This window comes from Hemicordylus capensis, chromosome 3 (assembly GCF_027244095.1).
Source record: "Hemicordylus capensis ecotype Gifberg chromosome 3, rHemCap1.1.pri, whole genome shotgun sequence".
In the NCBI taxonomy this organism is placed as follows: domain Eukaryota; kingdom Metazoa; phylum Chordata; class Lepidosauria; order Squamata; family Cordylidae; genus Hemicordylus; species Hemicordylus capensis.
The window spans coordinates 113,754,275-113,773,476 of NC_069659.1; the positions used below are offsets into that span (position 1 = coordinate 113,754,275).

The window sequence follows — 19,202 nt, forward strand, 5'->3', positions numbered from 1 at the left end:
AGAATATGTCCCACCACGTGGGTAGGGCCTGATACCAACTGAGACAGGCCCATGGTTGCCATGGAGGCCATGAAATCCTGAGCCACACCCACTAGGGGGGCCTCAGCGTGGACATTGAAATTCCCCAAAACAATAAGCTTGGGGGAACCCAAGGCCACCTCCAAGACCACCCCCGCCAGCTCAGGTAGGAAGACTGAAGTGCAGTGTGGTGGTCAGTACACCAGCGGAATCCCCAGTCTATCTCGGAGGCCCACCCTCAAGGACAAACACTTGAAATTCTGAGAATTCCTGACCGGGCACCTGGAAACGAGGAGGATCTCTTGGTAGATGACTGCAAAGCCCCCTCCCTGACCCTCGAAGCGGGGCTTTTGCACGATCTGGAAACCTGAAGGACAGAGCTGAGAGAGACCAACCCCACCCAACTCATCCAACCAGGTCTCCGTCACACATACCAGGTCAGCATGCTCATCCACAATCAAATCATGGATGAGAGAGGTTTTTGCATTGACTGACCTGGCATTCAGCAGCAGCACCCTAATCCTCGAGGGAGTGTTCTCAGAGCTCCCTGGGGTCAGAGGGTTGGGAGAAGAGCTGGAAAAAGGAACAGGCCTCAGTTGCCTGGACTGTTTCCCCCTGTAACTGCCTGCCCAACTCCCACCGCCATACCTCCCTCTGCCTGCTACCTGTGATATTGCTGCCCCCACTCCATCCCTGCTTTTGTGCTCTCCCAGACACATCTCCCCAGACTAACCCACCACAGCTCCTTAGCTTAATAAAAACCAAATCCATATTCATGCAGTCTCTTGCTGACTTCTTGGTAGCAGGAAGGGAGGTCTTCCCGGCCCCCAGCAGCTCGCCCCATGGTTGAGAGCCACAAGAACGAGAGCCCTTTGTGCTCTCACCCTTTGGCTCGCGCCCTTGGGCCAGCCTGCCCTATATAGCAGCAGAGCCCCAGCAGCAGCAGCCCAGAGGACATCCAACACACCTGGAGGAAAGGTGGGGCAGAGGCAAAAACAACCCAGTCAGTGCCCCACCCAAGCTGTTCTCTTCTTCTTGCCCCCAAGCCCTTGGGCCTGTTGCCTCTGACCCTCTGTTAGTGGTGTGCATGGAAATGGCACCTGCTGGTTCGAAGGTGGGGGGGGATATCTTTAAGGACGGGGAGGGTGCTCCTACTCCTCCTGCTGCATTTAAATAAATAAATTTTCCCTACCAGTGCTACCTTTTTAAACAGTTCAGCAGGGTGGCAGCATATCTCCTTGCCACCCTGGTGCCTCCTGTGACCAGAAATGCCCAGTACATGTGCGCACATTGTGTGTGCACACATGCATGATGTGCGAACGCACACCAGGCACTTCCAGTCACTTCGGCCCAATGAGGCACCAGGGCAGCAAGGCGGTACACTGCCTCCCCTCCGGACCGTTTTAAAGGCAGCACCGGCAGGGGAAATGCAGGTGGGGGTTAAGAGCAACCTCTCCCATCCTTAAAAGATACCCCCCACTTCAAACCAGCTGAACCACCAAATATTCGAACCAGTTCAGAGGCCCAAAAAAGGGTCTCTGAACCAGTTTGTGCACAACCTTACCCTCTGTCTGGTCATTTGTCAAACCCCTGTCCTGATGAAAAGTTGTCGCTTGAACACTTTGTCTTTGAGTTAACCACATAAATCTGAGCATATGCTTCCAATACTTCCCTCCCCAGAAAAATAGGTACAAGTAGCTCCTCATCTCTTCCCCTCTCTTCACACTATAGGAAAACATGCTACTGATACTTCAAATGGTGATCCTCTTAATCCCTTAATCCACATGGTTTTTCCTGCACCCATGACCTGAGGAGACACTAAATTAGCCCTTATAGGTGACATCATAGTATCCAAGAATCCAAAACTATGTGCTTCTTCTATCCAAACAAGCTCTTGTAACTCTGCTTGGGCCACCTGATCATTGACTAACCTTACTAAACATGTATACACCCTCTTTTTTTCAATGTCAATTTTATTCTCCTGTACTAGGGAAGCTTTATTTACTGGTTTGACTATAACTGTATCTTGTATCCTGGGACAGCTGGCTCTAAGGTGTCCCATTTCCCCACAACTGTAACAGGTTTTCTCCCTCGCTAAGACTGTGTTCACCCCATTGGTCCCCCCGACTCAGGTAAAACTCTGGCACCTATTCCCATCTTTGAAGAAGACTTTCATCACTGACTCTTATTACTGACTCTTATCACAGACTGATTTATTTCTTCTAACACAGGAATTCTCTGCAATAATGCCCACCCTATTTAACACACATTGATCTGCCAGGCAGCTGCTTGGAAAAAATCCCTTGGGTTCCTGGCTTTAATGCATAACTTAATTTTCTTGGGAATCTGAAAATTGGTCTCGGCACACCAAACTAACCAACATTTCCCAGCCATCGGCTTTAGCTCCTTCAACCCATTTATTCAATAAATCCATCAAGTTTGCTCTGAACCAGCACATAAGATTTTTCCTGTTCAGGTTTCAGGATTCTAAACCTCTTCCTGAAAAAAGTCAGGCCCCAATCTAAACCTCCTATATACAGCCTTCTCGTATTCAACATATGTAACAGCTCCCCCACCCCCAAGGCAAGTCTTCTTTGACCAAGCTGGAAATAATCTTCTTCAGGTAAACCCCACTTCTCCACTGCTCCTTCAAAGTTGGACAAAAACACCCAGGGGGTCCTCTCCAGGAGCAAAAAGAGAAAAAACTTTAGGAGTGATCTTTGCTGGCTGCTACAACTTGAACTGTAATATCTCCCTCTCATGTTTCATCCACTACTCCTCCAACTGGCACTGCACTTTTCTGTCCTCAGCCTCTCCTCTTCCATCTCTCTCAACCAGTTCTGCTCTTTCAGCTCATGTATATACTCTGGTCCTGGCTGACCACATCCCACATACAGAGTTCTCTCTAATTTTTTTCATCTGTGTGCAGAATGAGTTTTGTTCTTAGCGGCAGTATCAAGGCAGTGTGTGCACATGTGCATTCAGAATGGGGACTTCCTGATTCAACCTGAGTGGGATCAAAAATTAACTGAGCGGACATAAAAAACCGCGTGAGCGCGCACACATGCGCACGCCTTAGAGGGAACAATGCCCACTTATACAGTGGGCTCCTTCACCATTGGAGCCTTTGCAATTCATTTCTCAGTCCAATGATGTCTAGGCCCTCACTTGAGAGTACTATGGCCTGACAGTCCAATAAGCTCAGCCTTATTCATGTGTGCTAGCCTTGCTACCATGACTCTACAGAGGCCACTCAAACTTAGGCTTCAGTTGACCAAGTTCCCTAATATATCAAATCCTTGCCTTATTTATCTGTCAATTACATTGCATCCACTATGGCCATCATGTGTGACATTTCATCTTGAGATTTTGAGACATTAATCCACCGCTGCCACAACATAAGGTAAATTTCAGTTCTCCCCTTGAACCCTCAAGCATCTCAGGGTGCTGCTCTGCCACCTTGTCACCACAATCCTTCTGTCCTCACGTGGAAATTAACAGATAATAAAGCCACTCAGGATAAACCACCAAGATTTTATTTTTGTGTGAACATAAAATAACACTTCTCTTTCTTTCGCAGAGTTACAGTACAGCACATCTTCCAACCGTTAACAGAACCACCCTGACTTTAACTGACCTTAATTGCCACAGACAGTTCTCTCATGAAGTCTGCATATGGAATCCCCACTGCCCAGTTACCATTGTGCTTTTGTTGCTTCTATTACCTTCAATACAGAACCTCCAATATAACTTTAAACTATTTCACAAACCCAAATACAGACAAACACCCCCATTTTGTCACAGTCATAACTACTCTAGAAGTTTTGGGGATGCTGATGACTGAGAATTTTTGAGGGAGATCATGCTAGCCAAGTATTAGTTGAGTTGGGTGAGAAAGGGAAATGTTGCATTTTAGCAAATTACATTAGTCGAGGAAGGGTTGTTCTGCTTCTTAATTAATCCATGGAATATAGATCAGTTTGCTGTAATTATTATTTTTTATTTTATTAGTGCATGTCTACCTTTTTTGAAAATAAAATAGCTTTGATTTTTAATGACTGAATGGAAGTTTACCATTCATTCAGTGATAAATCTTGGTAGCCCGGTAGCAACAATATATCATTCAACAATAAACGTCAGTAGCAATAATACACCTTTGCCATCTAGTAGTTCTTAAATAAGAGCACTAACAATGGTTATTTGCTGGAGATATTCACAATTAAAATTAAAGCCATTAGTATTTTGAGATGCATCCTTTGATTACATTATGAGATTCACTAATGTCTGTTTCTAGAAATGGCAGACTAGACCAAGAAGGTGGTCGACCGTAGTTTTATTTACTAAAAAAAAGCAAGAGAACATACTGTATCTGTTATTTACAGCCTTGTATTTTGTCTTGCTTCCCCTAGTGAACAGCAGTTGTCTCTTAGGAGAGCACATGAACACCAGACTATGCAGCATAGTGGCAGCTTCATGCAGACCCTATTCAGCTCAGTCTTCCACATCTAAGGGCTGCTGGTCCTTCAATGGAAAATAAAAACAGAGGGGTGGGGATGGAGAGAGCTTTTAAAATACTCTAATCTTGCCCCTCAATAATTAAATTGCAATATTTTGACAGCCACCACAGATAGAAAGCATGACGTCAAAAAGGTACCGCCTGAAAGACCAGAATGTCTTCCTCATCGAACAGAAGAGAAAGGTAGGAAGTGTACTTCTCATTAAAAACAGTATTTGGGCCCATGTTTTCTGACCTTTTAGCAAAGAGATCAAATATGTGTATTTTTCTATTCATACCTTTTTGTTCATATTAACCTGAGAGAAATGGAATAGTAAAGATATTTGGTAGAGATCCTGCTGTGAATTCTGGATAGTTTCTGGGACAGGAGTAAGGGAAGTTCCATCTCAGTCATTCATAAATTCTGTAGTATATTTTTCATACTGCTGCCAATACAATGCTACTGTAGTGTTTTCCCTAGTTTTAATCTTCAGCCATCAACTTGTGGTGGTCTTAGTCAAACCACCTTCTTTCAACCTCATTCTTCCTTTTCCCCATCTGCAATATTATATAATAATTATATTTACTGTATGACTGTTGTAACAGTAACTGAAATGTGTGTATGGGACACTTTGTGTTTATGGGAACTTTGAAGTAGGCTTACAAATAATTGCCTGCAGGGGTCATAGCTAGGGGAGAGGGGGCCGTGTTTGCCCCTCTGCCTGGCAGTCCCTCAGAGTGAGAAAGAGAATGAAGAAAATAGGAAGGAATGGAGCTCGAAGGCCCAGGTTCTTTGAAGCCATCGGCTCAATTATAGCTACACCCCTAACTGCCTGCCTGAGAAGAGTCAGAATTTCCTAGGGATGTGCACAAAACCGGTTTGCCCAGTTCGGTTCAGATCTGAACCGGGTCCGAACCAGGAGGGGGTGGTTTGGTTTTGGTTTTGTCCGAACCACCCCCTGGTTCAGTTCGGATCCGAACTGGTTCAGAATGGTTTGGATCAGTTCGGACACCTGAAAGTTGGTAGGATGGTAGCTGGCACCCAGGGGTACCTGTCACCCAAACCCCAAAGCAATCGGACACTCATACGATTTTTTATGAATTTTTGAAAATTCTTTTTTCTCATAGGATATAATGGGGCTCGAACCAGGCCATTATTCCTTATTGTGGAGCACCCATGGGTGCCAACAACCATGCAAACCCTGAAGCAATCAGACACCCCTATGATTTTTTATGAATATTTGAAATATTTTATATTATTTTTCTCATAGAGTATAATGGGACCCGAACCAGTCCATATCCCCTATTGTGGAGCACCTATGGGCACAAAAGTGGGGTGGGTGGTAGAAAGACAGGGGTGCCTACCACCCAAAAAATCCCAAGGCAATTGGACACTCCTCTGATTATTGGTGAATTGTTAAAGTATTTTTGAATTCCTCATAGAGAATAATTAGGATTGCAGCAAATGTATAGCTTCACGTCGGGGGGAAAGGGGTGTCGTAGAGTGGAGTGTGGTGGGTGGTTGTTCCTAGGGTGGGGAAGGAAGCTATCAGAATTATTTGAAAGGAATTGGGCAAAGGGGTGATTTTTAAGTGATTTTTGAAGTTTACGCATCTTTAAGGTTTTTCTCCATAAAGAAGCATGGAGGTGTCAGCAAATGTATAACTTCACGTCGGGGGCAAAGGGGTGTCGTAGAGTGGAGTGTGGTGGGTGGTAGTTCCTAGGGTGGGCAAGGAAGCTACCTGAATTTTTTCAAAGGATTTGGGCAGAGGGCTGATTTTTGGTTAATTGTTGAAGTTTACGCATCTTTAAGGTTTTTCCTCATAATAAGTTATAATGGAGCTTTCAGCAGCCCCATAAGTGCACTTGGGGGGTGCTGGGGTGGCCCAGAGCGAGTGGTGGTATAGTGCACATAGGGTGCCAACCACCCCCATGGGTTTCTAACCCATGGGGTACAGGGTTCTCTTGTTTCTGAGGTATTGAGTGTGGATTCTATGATAGCATATTAGAGTGGATTCATGGTGTCTCATTGAAAATCTCATCAATTACGGGATGTCTGGGACAGTTGGCAAGGCTAATGGGGATGGAGGGTGGATCTTATCAGGACCAGGGCATGTGGGGAGGTTCACTCTTTTTCCATGCCCTAACAGAAAGGGTGTTCGGAAAGTGTGAACCACCCAACATCCCATGGTCCCCTCTCCCATGCACAGCTATTTTGACAAAAAGGAGATGTGCTTCAAATTGATAGCACACATTTGCATGCATGGGTAATTGTAACTCTATCTCCCGCTTGAAGGAAAGGGAAAACAAAATTGATGCATTGGCAGCTTCCTTTACAGAGTCCTGTTTAAGCCAATCCACACTGACTTAAACAGAAAAGCCACCATTAGCATGGTGCCAGTGAAACTACTTGTCTCTAACAGGAGTTGCCATTTCCTCCTGGCTCTCCATATCTTCTAGGAGTTGGAGAAGGCTACTGGGGTGGCAGGGGGGAGAAAGTTCAGGGAGGCTCATGGCAAGTAGATGGGCAACTGATTCTCCCTTGTTTGCAAAGCATTAGGTAAACATTAAACTATTTGTGATTTTAAGTGGAACATTAAGAATGCCTATATTTTATCGAAAGTTTTATTGTAGTTTGAAGAAAATTACTTGGTGATTGTCATATCACTTAGTTCTGTAGAAATCTCATTGCTGTCAAAGAGTTACCTCATTGATTTAAGGATGCAGGTGTGCTACCTTTTAGATTTACAGCTATAGAGAACAAAGATGATGAAACTGTGGTCTAGAGCAGGAGCAATAGCTGAACTACCACAAGTTGGGAACCCCTGATCTAGAGGAATGTTTGTATATGGATTTTAGTTCTACTATTGAGCTTAAGTGATTACAGGAGGACCTCGTTAATTGTGGATCCAGCACTTGCGGTTATGTGTATCTGCTGTCGGGTAATTAGTACCTGACCTTGGTATATGTGGGTGGGGGACAGTAAAAAGGGTAAAACCCACATATTCGCAGGTCAAGGTAGCAGGAAATGACCTCAAAGGTCATTTCTGGCCACTAATTTTTGTTTGGGAGCCATTTTCTGGCATTTACTAAAAATGGGGGCAAAACCCATGATTTTGGGCCAATTTATGGCACTGTGGGTGACACTGGAGCGTGGTAGGGAACATTTGGGACTGATTTGGGGCAGGGCAACTGATTTTTGGTAGATTCGGCATTTTGGACAATCCAGGAACCTAATTCCCTGATTCCCCTAGCACTAATGCTCCATCATTGTGGATTCACTATCCGCCCCCTCCCTCCGCATAACAGAACTCCTGTGAATAATGGGGTTCTCCTGTATTTGTGCTTTATAAAAGTCATGCAAAGTATAAGAACACTTAAATTGATTATGGTGTGTGTGTGTGTGTGTGTGTGTGTGTGTGTGTGTGTGTGTGTGTGCGCGTGCCCTTGTGGGGGGTGGGGGAAGCACAGGTGCACACACAGTAAATAAAATATGAGCATATTATTTCTGCCATAATAACAACAATGCCAGATTGGTCTGCAATTGCGTTTTGCCAGTATTGTAGCTTCCGTACTGTCAGAAAGGTCTGCTTAAAAATGTATTTATTCTTTTTGTGGGAAATGGATTTAAAGAAAGACCAGAGAGAGAACAAAAACTGTTAGATTTACAGAAGCCTTCTGTTCCTGCTATACCACCGAAGAAACCTCGACCACCCAAAACAAACTCTATGAACAGACCTGGTACATTGCCTCCAAGAAGACCAGAAAGACCAGTTGTGCCTATGACCCATACAAGGTATTGTTTCTTCCATTGCTAGCTGAAATGATGATTGATTAGCTCTGTAAGAGAACTTGATGGGTGATGGACATACCTATATTGTGCTACAATTCTGTATACACCGCTGAATTTACTTAATTTCCTGTGAAGTATATCTATATGTAGAACTCCAGCCTTAAAAATGTGACATAGTAGAAATCCTGAAATGAAATCGAATATTATTTATATTACTATTTTGAAATCTGTTTTGAAGTAGTTGTAAGGTTGGTTTCCAATCCGGTAGTGGTACTAGTTACTTTTTTCTACATGTGGCATAATAAAATAATACTGATCCATTTTGTGAAGTAGTTTGATGATGATGGTCTTCCTTGATCAGACAAAAAGGCTGTAGATTAAACTTTGTATTAACTTCAACAATATTGAATAACAGCCATTTTTAGGGCTGAACCAAAATTGGTGGGTGGAGGGGTGGATTTTCTGGGGAAAGTGCCTCCCTGTCAATGCCCAGAAGTGTTTCACAGAGTGCTGTGAAGGGGACAAATATATTCACCAATTATGCAGGAAAGCTGGGTGGATGGGTGGAGAACGTGTCAATTCCCAAGATAACTAGGCCTACATGCCCTGTGTTACTACAGTCAGTAAGCAGCTTGACAGGAAGTATCATCCCTGTTGCCTTAGCAACAAGAGCACATTCATTCCTCCCCCAACACATGTTTCAAGTTTTGTGGCTTCTATAAGCCTCCTTGCCAAGTTTTAGGAAAGAGTTGTGGACCACTTCTGATTTCATCAGTGTTGCTCCACACACAAAGAATTAGTTTTACTGACTGACATCCTGTCTAAATTATTCTTCTCCCTCTTATATAACACTAGAACCAGGGGTCATCCCATGAAATTGATTGCCAGGAAATCTAGGAGCAACAAATGGAAGTACTTTTTCACACAATGCATAATCAACTTGTGGAATTCTCTGCCACAAGATGTGGTGACAGCCAAGAACCTGGATGGCTTTAAGAGGGGTTTGGATAACTTCATGGAGGAGAGGTCTAGCATCAGCTACTAGTTGGAGGGCTATAGGCCACCTCCAGCCTCAAAGGCAGGATGCCTCTGAATACCAGTTGCAAGGGAGTAACAGCAGGAGAGAGGGCATCCCTTCAACTCCTGCCTGCGGCTTCCAGCAGCATCTGGTGGGCTACTGTGTGAAACAGGATGCTGCACTAGATGGGCATTGGGCCTGATCCAACAGGGCTGTTCTTATGTTATGTTCTTACTCAGTTGTACAATTCAGGAGTTACTCGAAAGCTCTACTAAATTTCAATAAGACTTACTCTTGTAAAGAAGGCAGCCACTATGTCTTAGAGGCCTGTTTGAGGCACTTTTACTGCATATGAGTAGTGGGTCTTCCCAGATTCAGAAGCTGCAAGAAAAGGTCTGTCATCACTGGACTCTAAAGTGACACAGAGTGGGACAGTTTGGATGGAGTTATCTGGCCCACACAATTAAAAGGGGATTCAACCAAGAGTGCACCCAAAACCTGACAGTTTTTGCAAACAACCTGAAAATGTACTCCTTTATGGGGCGGAGGTGGAAAGCAGTTCATCCAGATCACCATTCTACTCACCCACCCAGCCCAACTAGTTTAAACTAGTCAGGACTTGAACTTAAAAGACCCCAAGATGGGTGTCCTCTTGACATGTCGCCTTTTTAATCATACGGGCTGGAAAAGCATAGTCCAAACACCCATTGTGAACCAGTGGCACTGATAGTTTGCGGGGAAAGTTGTAGAGTCAAAATGCCCCCCATTCTTCTACCACCAACATTTGTAGGTAGCAAAGTGGGGCTATTTTGGCAATTTAAGGTGGGGGTGGGGATGAAAAGAGGCAAAAGCCCTCCCTTACCAGTAGTGGCAGTCCTTGTAGTATTGGTGGACCTGCAGGAGGCATCGCTGCTGACAGAATCCTGAAACAGGTGGCAGCAGCAAAATAAGACAAAGAGAATGGTTTAGGGAAAACTTTCATCCCCTGTAACCAACAGTTTTGAACCAAAGTTAACTTATTTTTAAAAATTTTTTAAAGATTTAGAGTTCAGCCTTAATGTAAGGATTTGTGGTAGCCAGGTTAGCAGAGGTGCTTGATTTTTTAAAAAATCAGCCATGAAATTAAGTGGTAGTGGAAATGGCGTCCTTTTTCCTTCAGTAGCAAGACACTGTGGGGAATAGGGGGTGGGCAATTGGCAATGAAGACACTGACGTGGTGGATAGCTTCTGCCTTTTAGGATCGACCGTCAACTGTAAAGGATCCAGCAGTCAAGAAATACGCCACAGACTAGCACTTGATAGGATTGCAATGAAGGCCTTAGAAAGGATATTTAGATGCTGTGGCACGTATATACCTACAAAGATAAGAATTGTTTGGACAATGGTTTTCCCCGTGACACTCTATGGATGCAAAAGCTTGACTTTGAAGATGCAAGATAGAAAAAGCATTGACACTTTTGAACTTTGGTGCTGGAGAAGACTTGAGGATACCATGGACAGCCAGGAAAACAAACAAATGGATCATAGAATAAATCAATCCAGAATCTTCACTCGAAGCACAAATGACCAGGCTCAAACTATCATACGTCAGACACATTATGCGAACATCCAGCTGCCTTGAGAAGTCCATAATGCTGGGGAAAGTTGAACAAAAGAGAAGAGGACAACCAGCAGCAAGGTGGATGGACTCTATTTCAACAGCAATGAATGTACCACTGAGAGACATTAAAGGCCAAGTTGAAGACAGATAATCCTGAAGAGAATCTATGTGGTTGCTAAGAGTCGACACCGACTTGACTGCACTTAATCAATCAATCAATCAATCAAGAAGAGAGAGATTGATAATTGCTTAATTTTCAAAAGTTACAGCTGCTAGGCCTGAAGCACTCCAGGATGTCAGTGCCTGACATGCAAACTAACCCTCCACCAATACAGGGTTTTCTGCAGTGTAAGGCAGGGGGGTGATGATGTTGGCACTCCTGAAATTATGTATCTGAGGGTCCTGCAACCTTCAGGGAGATTGTTTTGTGAGCCACAGGTGGCTGCAGTGGGAAGGGGAGATCACCAAAAATCACTCTTCATGCAAGAAAACTCTGATGTGTCAACGGAAAGTTAGTCCCGGTGTCAGCCAGTGTCAGGAAGTGGTTGTGGTTATCTGGCAGCAATGAAAGTAAACTGTGTTTGCCTTGTGGGTGCTATAGAGTTTGCAAATGATTGACTCCAGATCTGATTGCTGTGGAAATAATTGGGTGCTCTGTCTCCTGACACTAACCATCTTCACTGCAAAGTAGAGTTACACACGGGAGAGGCAGAGCAGCCTGTCTAAATGTGGCTTTAGATGGAATAGATGTGGGAAAGCCAGGAAGCACAAGTGCCTCACTATCACGTCATTTCTTCATCATACCAGAAACAAAAGAACTTTTTAAAATCTCACCCAAGAAAAAAATGAATAGCTTCCTGGTGTAAGAAACACCTCCACATCTCTGGTTGGAGCTGTGATACCAAAGTTCAATATTATATCTACAGCTTAGAATAAAACTTACTCAGTGAAGGAGATGGAAGGACACCAGGCAACTTTAAAGCATTCTCTTAATAAAAATCAGGGCATATATATACAGCAGTCACCATAAGCTAATATTTTCAAGTGCTTGATGTTTTGGAAAGAAAGCAGATATACAATAAGCTATACCATGATGATCTTTACTTTTCAGAACATCCATATACCTTTTGGTGCTCATCCATGATGACACCACTTAAATGTAATACATCTCCATGTAAAATTGTTGTAAAAAGCCATTAACTAATGAGTCAAAGTGAGTCACTCATCCTGGAGAAGCTGTGGCTAGCAGCAGAATTGGGGAGGGCTTAGCCCCATTATCACAGCTTGACACTTCATCAGGTTATCAGTTAATGGAGTCTTCACATTCTGGTGATTTGCAGGCATAAATTATTTTTAAAATTGCTGATCAAAAGAGTGTCCTTTTTATTTTCTTCATCTCAAGATACTGTTAACATCTGAGAAATTGTTTAGGACACTAGTGTGTCTAAAATAGGCCCCTTTGACAGGTGTTAAAGAGAAACAAGATAAGGTTAATCCAGGCAGCATGTCGGTTTACAGGAGATGGCTCCCTCTGACAGCGTGCTGTGACCTAGGAGAGGAAAACTTCTTTCCTCGTGTTTGTTAGATTCAAACTAAGCATTTACTGTAACAGACAATTCATATAAATGCCTCCCCTTTTGTTTCTGACTGCAGGAGTGATATTCCAAAAGTTGACCTAGTAGGATGTACACTGTCCGGCACCTTAGAAAAGGATTCTACAGAAAGAACCAATGATGTTGGTAAGATGAGGTGTTTTTTTTATACCTGACCTATGAAGTTACCTTGTTTAGATGTCAATGAGTTAATTTCATCAAGCTTCTACATATGCATTCATGTTTGCTTATATAGCCATACAATGTTTTAACATTTTAAATTAATAAATACAGTACATTTATTGCATATTATTTTTTTAAATGTTCCTTTAAAGTAGAAACAATCAGGTTCAAAATATTTTACATCTTTGAAGTTTTGTTTATTGTGATTGCAGATCATTTAGATTTTAAAAAACTAATTTTTTAAAAAGTATTACTTGAAATAGTTGCTGCTCTTTTTAAAAGGAGTTCTAGATCTCTGGGGTAGCTAAAAAGAATGTATCAGACTTCCTGAACTTAAACCTGAAATGCTATGTAACCAAACTTGAAAGGATTAAAAATAAAATTTGGTTTCCCACCACCCCTGCTTTGTAAATTTGCAGTCCATAAGATATATGTTCTGAGTTGATGGGGTAGAGGAGTCCTGACCATTAAAAAGTGAGGTGTTCTTGCTGTGGTCACATATCTGTAAGCAAACCCAAGGATAGTGTCATTTGCTGATGGAAATATTCCAATGTCATCTGCTTCAGTCACTCAGTTCAGAAACAACTGTGCTGCAGCAGACATGTAGGAGTCAGAGTCTTTGTATCCTAAATTGTAAGCATTACAGAATTTCATTGCTAGCATGCACTGTTATTTTTATGTTGTGGTTTCTTCACAGAACACATATTGATAATGTTATGCTGCTATAATTAATCTTGCTTCTCTCCAGAGTTGGCAGCCTTGCATTTATTTGCAACTGTTATACTAACTTCTAAAACCAAACTTTTAATCATTAGCTTACAATCCTGAGCATACTCACCTGGAAGTTAAATCTCATTGAACTCAGTAGGACTTAATGCCGAGTAAACATAGGAAGTAAACATGAAAACATGTTTAGAATCAGCAGTATGTTAAAGTCCTATATTTTTGTTCCAATTTTTGCTTCTGTTTCTTGCATTTGTTTTTTCCTGCTGTGTTTTTTCCTGCTGTGTCTCTAATATTGAAGGAATGGTTCAATTTATAAAACAAAGCTTTTTCAGCCAAACTTGTAAATAGCAAAGTAAGGTAGCTATAGTGATAAACAAATTACAAAAATCTGCATGAACTTTTAAATCGACACATTTATAATTTCTAGTGATGAGCTTCACCAGGATGCAGTGTGTGTGTGCTGCTTTTGATGGCCTCTTCATTAGTTATATAACTAATTTTATAAATTCATGTCCTACAGCTTTAAAAAATAGCTTCTTAGAATTTGCACATAATCAGAACTGCTGTATGCTTCCTCTTAGCAGTGAACAACTCTAACCATGATACCGATAAGGGATCAGCTAGGGAATTTGGAACAGAATCTCCTTTTTGAATATTTAAAAAGCCAAGAACAAATGAAACAACATAAAAAACACTATCATGCAACTGTATGGTTAATCTCTAGTATTTTCATTTTGTTTAAGGGAATTAATTAAATCAAAGTATAGGATTTATATTTTTGCAAGCATAAATGTCACAACAGTATGCCATTTGTAATGGCAAGTCACAATTTCCTAATTTGAAATAAGTCCATAGCAATTTATAGAGCATGAGTGTTCATAGTCTATTTGCATTTTCATAAGCCTCTTGATGGTCATTTTTTTAAAAAAAGGAAATAAATAGCCATATATTGAGATATAGAATTAAATATACACTGAAAAATTAAAGCATTGTCCAGTGTGCTTCACATACTAGAAAGCGACAGTTTTAGATATATTTAATGGGTTAATTATTTAAATAGGAAGGAAATAAATAGTGAATTGATCCCCCCCCCTTGATATTAGATTGTTGTTAGTGAAAATGATGGAGAACATAAATAGATTTATGTATATCTACAAATAGACTGAGGGCAGATTGAGGGCAGTGGGAATTAAACTGAAATGCATGTGAGGTGAGAAATATTCTCAATACTGTCTTAGCATCTTACATGGTTTTATCTGCAAGAGAATGGGCTCCCTCTACAGTCTTCGTAGATTGATTTGAGCACAATATGATTCAGAAATAGTTGGCAAGTTTTGTTTTGTAAAAGAAAAAGCTAGCACAACGTTCTGGAAATATCCCCTTAGGGAGGAAAGGGAGCAATGTTAGTAATATGCTGGCTGTAAGTTGCAATCAGCATGGATGAGTAGGATTTCACATCGTGTCAAATGGAAAGAGATGAGCCTTATTCCCATCTGGAGTTACTGTGACCGACTGACATTACTGACTCTATTGGCCCTCTTATGCGACTGCAAAGTTGTGGCAGCATTTGTGTGTGATTATGGCTCCCAGGAGAATATATTGGTTTGATGTAATTTTCTTGGCATGAAGACCTGGAGTATTTATATCTAATAGGGTCAGATTACTTAATCAGTTAATGGTGACTACATTTGATTTTATATGTGTGTGTTTTTTTGTGTGTGTATTGACACACAAGACTTTTATTTTCCTATGTCTATCTGTGCCTCCCACCTCGCTTCTTAAAAGAAAGTATGTTAGTCTTATTGTTAAGTGTGTGTTTAGAAATCTTTTCCCTTTCCTCCTCATACCTTTTTTCTTTTCTTTTTTCTGCATTTCTAGTGATGCCTTTCTTTTCCTTTCCACTCACATTTCTTCAAGCTTTCCCCATTTACATCCCTTTACCATGGGTAATTCTTCTTCACTTGATGATGGTAAGGCTGTTCTCCACCTTCTGTCTGTCCTGTCATTATTTTACCTGAGAATGAGCAGCATGTCTTGTATCATTCTCTTGACATTCTATTGTTTCTTTGCTATTACACAAGCAGTGGTTCAGTGGACTGAGATGTTTATAAGTGTTAGTACAATGCCTCTGGAAACATTGCATTGGTGTCTGCGTATATCCATTATGCATACAATATTGATCACTATTGTGAAGTGTGTTGCCCTCCTAAAATCTCACTATACATTTGTAGAGCATCACTATAAGTTAAATGAAAAACATTGTTAAATAGTGCAAGCCCATCTTTACCATAAACTAAAATGCACGCATCTTGGGCCAATATAACATATAATTGACAGAATGGACTGCTCATGCAGGGGTTTTTCGTATTTTCTGAGGAGGGAAATGTCCTTTGGAGTTAACAGAAAACACACACACAGATGTGCACCACTGTATATCGAAAAGCTAATCTGCTCATTGGACCACTAGATAACTGCCTCTGTAATGATTTTAAAATAGTTGCATCTTTTCAGACAGCTATAGGAATAATATAACCTCGCTTACTATCATTTTAATTTTGCTAGATATGTTGCTAGATATGTATGTTGAACACACTTTAGAGGTGATGATAGTGACAGAGAGCTGGTCTTGTGGTAGCAAGCATGACTTGTCCTCTTTGCCAAGCAGGGTCTGCCCTGGTTGCATATGAATGGGAGACGATATGTGTGAGCACTGTAAGATATTCCCCTTAGAAGATGGAGCTGCTCTGGGAACAGCAGGTTCCAAGTTCCCTCCCTGGCATCTCCAAGATATGGCAGCTGCTACTACTACTACTACTACTACTACTACTACTACTACTACTACTACTATTTACATTATATACCACTTTTCAACAAAGTTTCCAAAGCGGTTTACATAGAAAAATAAAGAATAAATAAATAAGATGGTTCCCTGTCCCCAAAGCATCAAAAATAAATATAGAGTAAACACCAACAACAGCCACTGAAAAGATGCTGTGCTGGAGCTGGATAGGGCCACTTGCTCTCCCCTGATAAATATAAGTGAATCACCACTTTGAAAGGTGCCTCTTGGTTCAGTTAGCAGGGCTGAGAGAGATTGCTGCCTGCAACCTTGGAGAAACCACTGCTAGTCTGTGTAGACAATACTGAGGTAAATGGACCAATGGTCTGCATATTCATATTTTCTATGTATATTAAATTTATCTAAGAGCAGCATATTAATTTATCAGTAATATTTTTTGGCACATTTTTAAATCTCTTAAAATAAAAACCTGCTGGTGAATTGCACATCAGATGTGCACAGGGTAACATCTTGTCCTTTCTTGCTACTGAATTTTCACTTAATACTTATGCCAGTGTTCTAAGGAAAAAAATTTCCTAAGATGGCCGTAGAGTTATGCTTATGTGTTTCAGAACTAAGGTAGATGCTTATTTTTGCGAACCCTTGGTTATATCTCCTTACTTGGCATTTTCTGTTTCTTACATTGGGCTACATCTTTGTTTTAAAAGCAAAAATAACTTTTCGCATCAGTATTGATAATGTGTGACTGAATGGCAACCTTGAAAGACACCCCCACTCCCAAACAGAATGAAGCTATCTGGTTTTGGGGATAGGGTGAAAGACAATATCTTGCAAAGGACCATCACTATCAAGTAGTGCTGTAAAATGGGAAGCTGCCTTATACTGAACTGGTCCCATCTGATCCCATCTGGCTCAGAATTGACAACACTGACTAGCAATCCCTTTCCAAAATTTCAAACAAACTGGTTCTTATTCTAGAAGATACCAGTAAATAAACACCCAACCGGCTTCGTTGTCGGCTTGGAAATGAACTCAGGAGGGCCCTTCCAGGTGGTTGCCAAGCACCCTGCATGCAACACCACATGCAGGGGAGCATGGGTGGTGCACACAAGGGCCCACCAGGGAGAGGGGCAAATATGAGCCCACTCCTCCCTAGCTACACACCTGGTATCTAGAAATGTACTTACACATACTTAAGGCTTCTTTTCAGCTGAGGACAAGCACTGAGAAATTAATCTAAGAACTGAAAAATTTCACAGAAGATGTGGGTTTTGATCAGGGAATTTGAAGAGGGATAAGTCCTGTTCATATGTTATGAATGAATGCATGTACAAGATGTATACAGTGTATGCACGTACAGATCTGTACATGTATAATTATTCACAAAGTATGTTCAATGCACATACAGTATACATTTCCAGTAGTGATGTGCACGGACTGGTCCAGAGGCCATTCTACAGGCCTCCGGACCAGTCCGGACATGGGAGGTTCGGAGTTCGGGCGGACTGGGGTGGGGGTTCCTTTAAGGGCAGGGGGAGGATGTACTTACCCCTCTCACCACTTTCCCTCCTCCGGTGCACGTATTTTAGTCAGCAATTGGGGCGGCAGGATACCTCCCTGCCTCCCCTTCCCCCACTCAGCTGAAGCCTTTTGCAGCCGAGCGGGGGAAGGGGCGGCAGGGAGGTATCCTGCCGCCCCAATTGCTGACTAAAATATGTGCATGGGAGGGGTAAGTACACCCTCCCCCCCGCCCTTAAAGGAACCCCCAACCCAGTGCTGGACCGCGGTTCCGTGCACACCTCTAATTTCCAGACATTTCCAAACAGTACCTAGTTTCCTTTGTAAAGTGAATCTATGTGGTCATTCACACTAAAGTATATACATGTGTACAGACGTGTGTGAATGTACAGCATAATGTCTGGATAGAGCTGGTCTTGTGGTAGCAAGCATGTATTGTCCCCTTTGCTAACCAGGGTCTACCCTGGTTTGCATTTGAATGGAAAACTACATGTAAGCACTGTTAAGATATTCCCTTTAGAGGATGAGGCCACTCTGGGAAGAGCATCTGCATGCTTGCATGCAGAAGGTTCCAAGTTCCCTCCCTGGCATCTCCAAGATAGGGCTGAGAGAGACTCCTGCCTGCATCCACTTCCAGTCTGTGTAGGCAATACTGAGCTAATGGACCAATGGTCTGACTTGGTATAAGGCAGCTTCCTATGTTCCTAAGTCTTGTGCCACCATTGCTACAATGGCAACTGATCACAGAAAATAAGACTTTGTCATTTGCCCTTAAAATGCTCTCTTTCTGTTCAGATTTTTGCTGTGCCAGCTTTGTACTGGAAGTAAATGGATGGGACCACTCAAGTAACTCCTAGGGCAGACAACCCTACTTAGTGATGTGTGAACCATTCTTGGCCAGCTCACCTCAAAAACCATTTTATCCCATCCCCCCCCAAAAAAAACCACTGAGCTGTTTCAGTGCAGAAGGCAGAGTTGGAATCACAAAGTCTTCCATTGCTAGCATATTATAGTGACACAAAAAACATACGGAGTTGGTTAGCAGCAGTAAATATACTGCTACTGACCAACTCTCTATGGTTTTTGTGTCACTATAATATGCTAGCAATGGAAGATTTTGTAATTTTCAGACTTGGTGTTTTTTAAGAGGTCAATTATGTAGAAGAGGTCAGGTAATAACTTTGAGGGAGGTTAGAAACTAAGTGAGGGAAAATAAAGCTTAACCTTCAGATGATTTCAGCATGTACTGACAGCAGGTTGTGAACCTGTAACCCTTTTCTACGTGTGACTTTCATGTACTTGCTTGTGTCCTTGTTGATGTAACTTGATTTCACTCTTCCAGAGAAGATTATGTACTGCATGAAAAAATATATATTAATAGGAATGATGAACAAATATGTACATGAATATACTACTGCTTCAGTAACATCTTGTCTCCAAGTTACTCTTTCCAGTTTAC

The 19,202-nt window shown here is 41.9% G+C and overlaps 1 protein-coding gene across 7 annotated transcripts in view; it reads left to right on the forward strand.

Moving 5' to 3' along the window:
• The window catches only part of SH3KBP1 (SH3 domain containing kinase binding protein 1), a 285,503-nt gene that overhangs the window by 240,498 nt on the left and 25,803 nt on the right, over positions 1-19,202 (forward strand). For all 7 annotated transcript variants that reach the window (XM_053307972.1, XM_053307968.1, XM_053307970.1 and 4 more), the window contains 3 exons: positions 4,637-4,717; positions 8,147-8,309; positions 12,578-12,663. In XM_053307972.1, the coding sequence (XP_053163947.1) occupies positions 4,637-4,717; positions 8,147-8,309; positions 12,578-12,663 (330 nt within the window). The remainder of the gene's footprint in view (positions 1-4,636; positions 4,718-8,146; positions 8,310-12,577; positions 12,664-19,202) is intronic.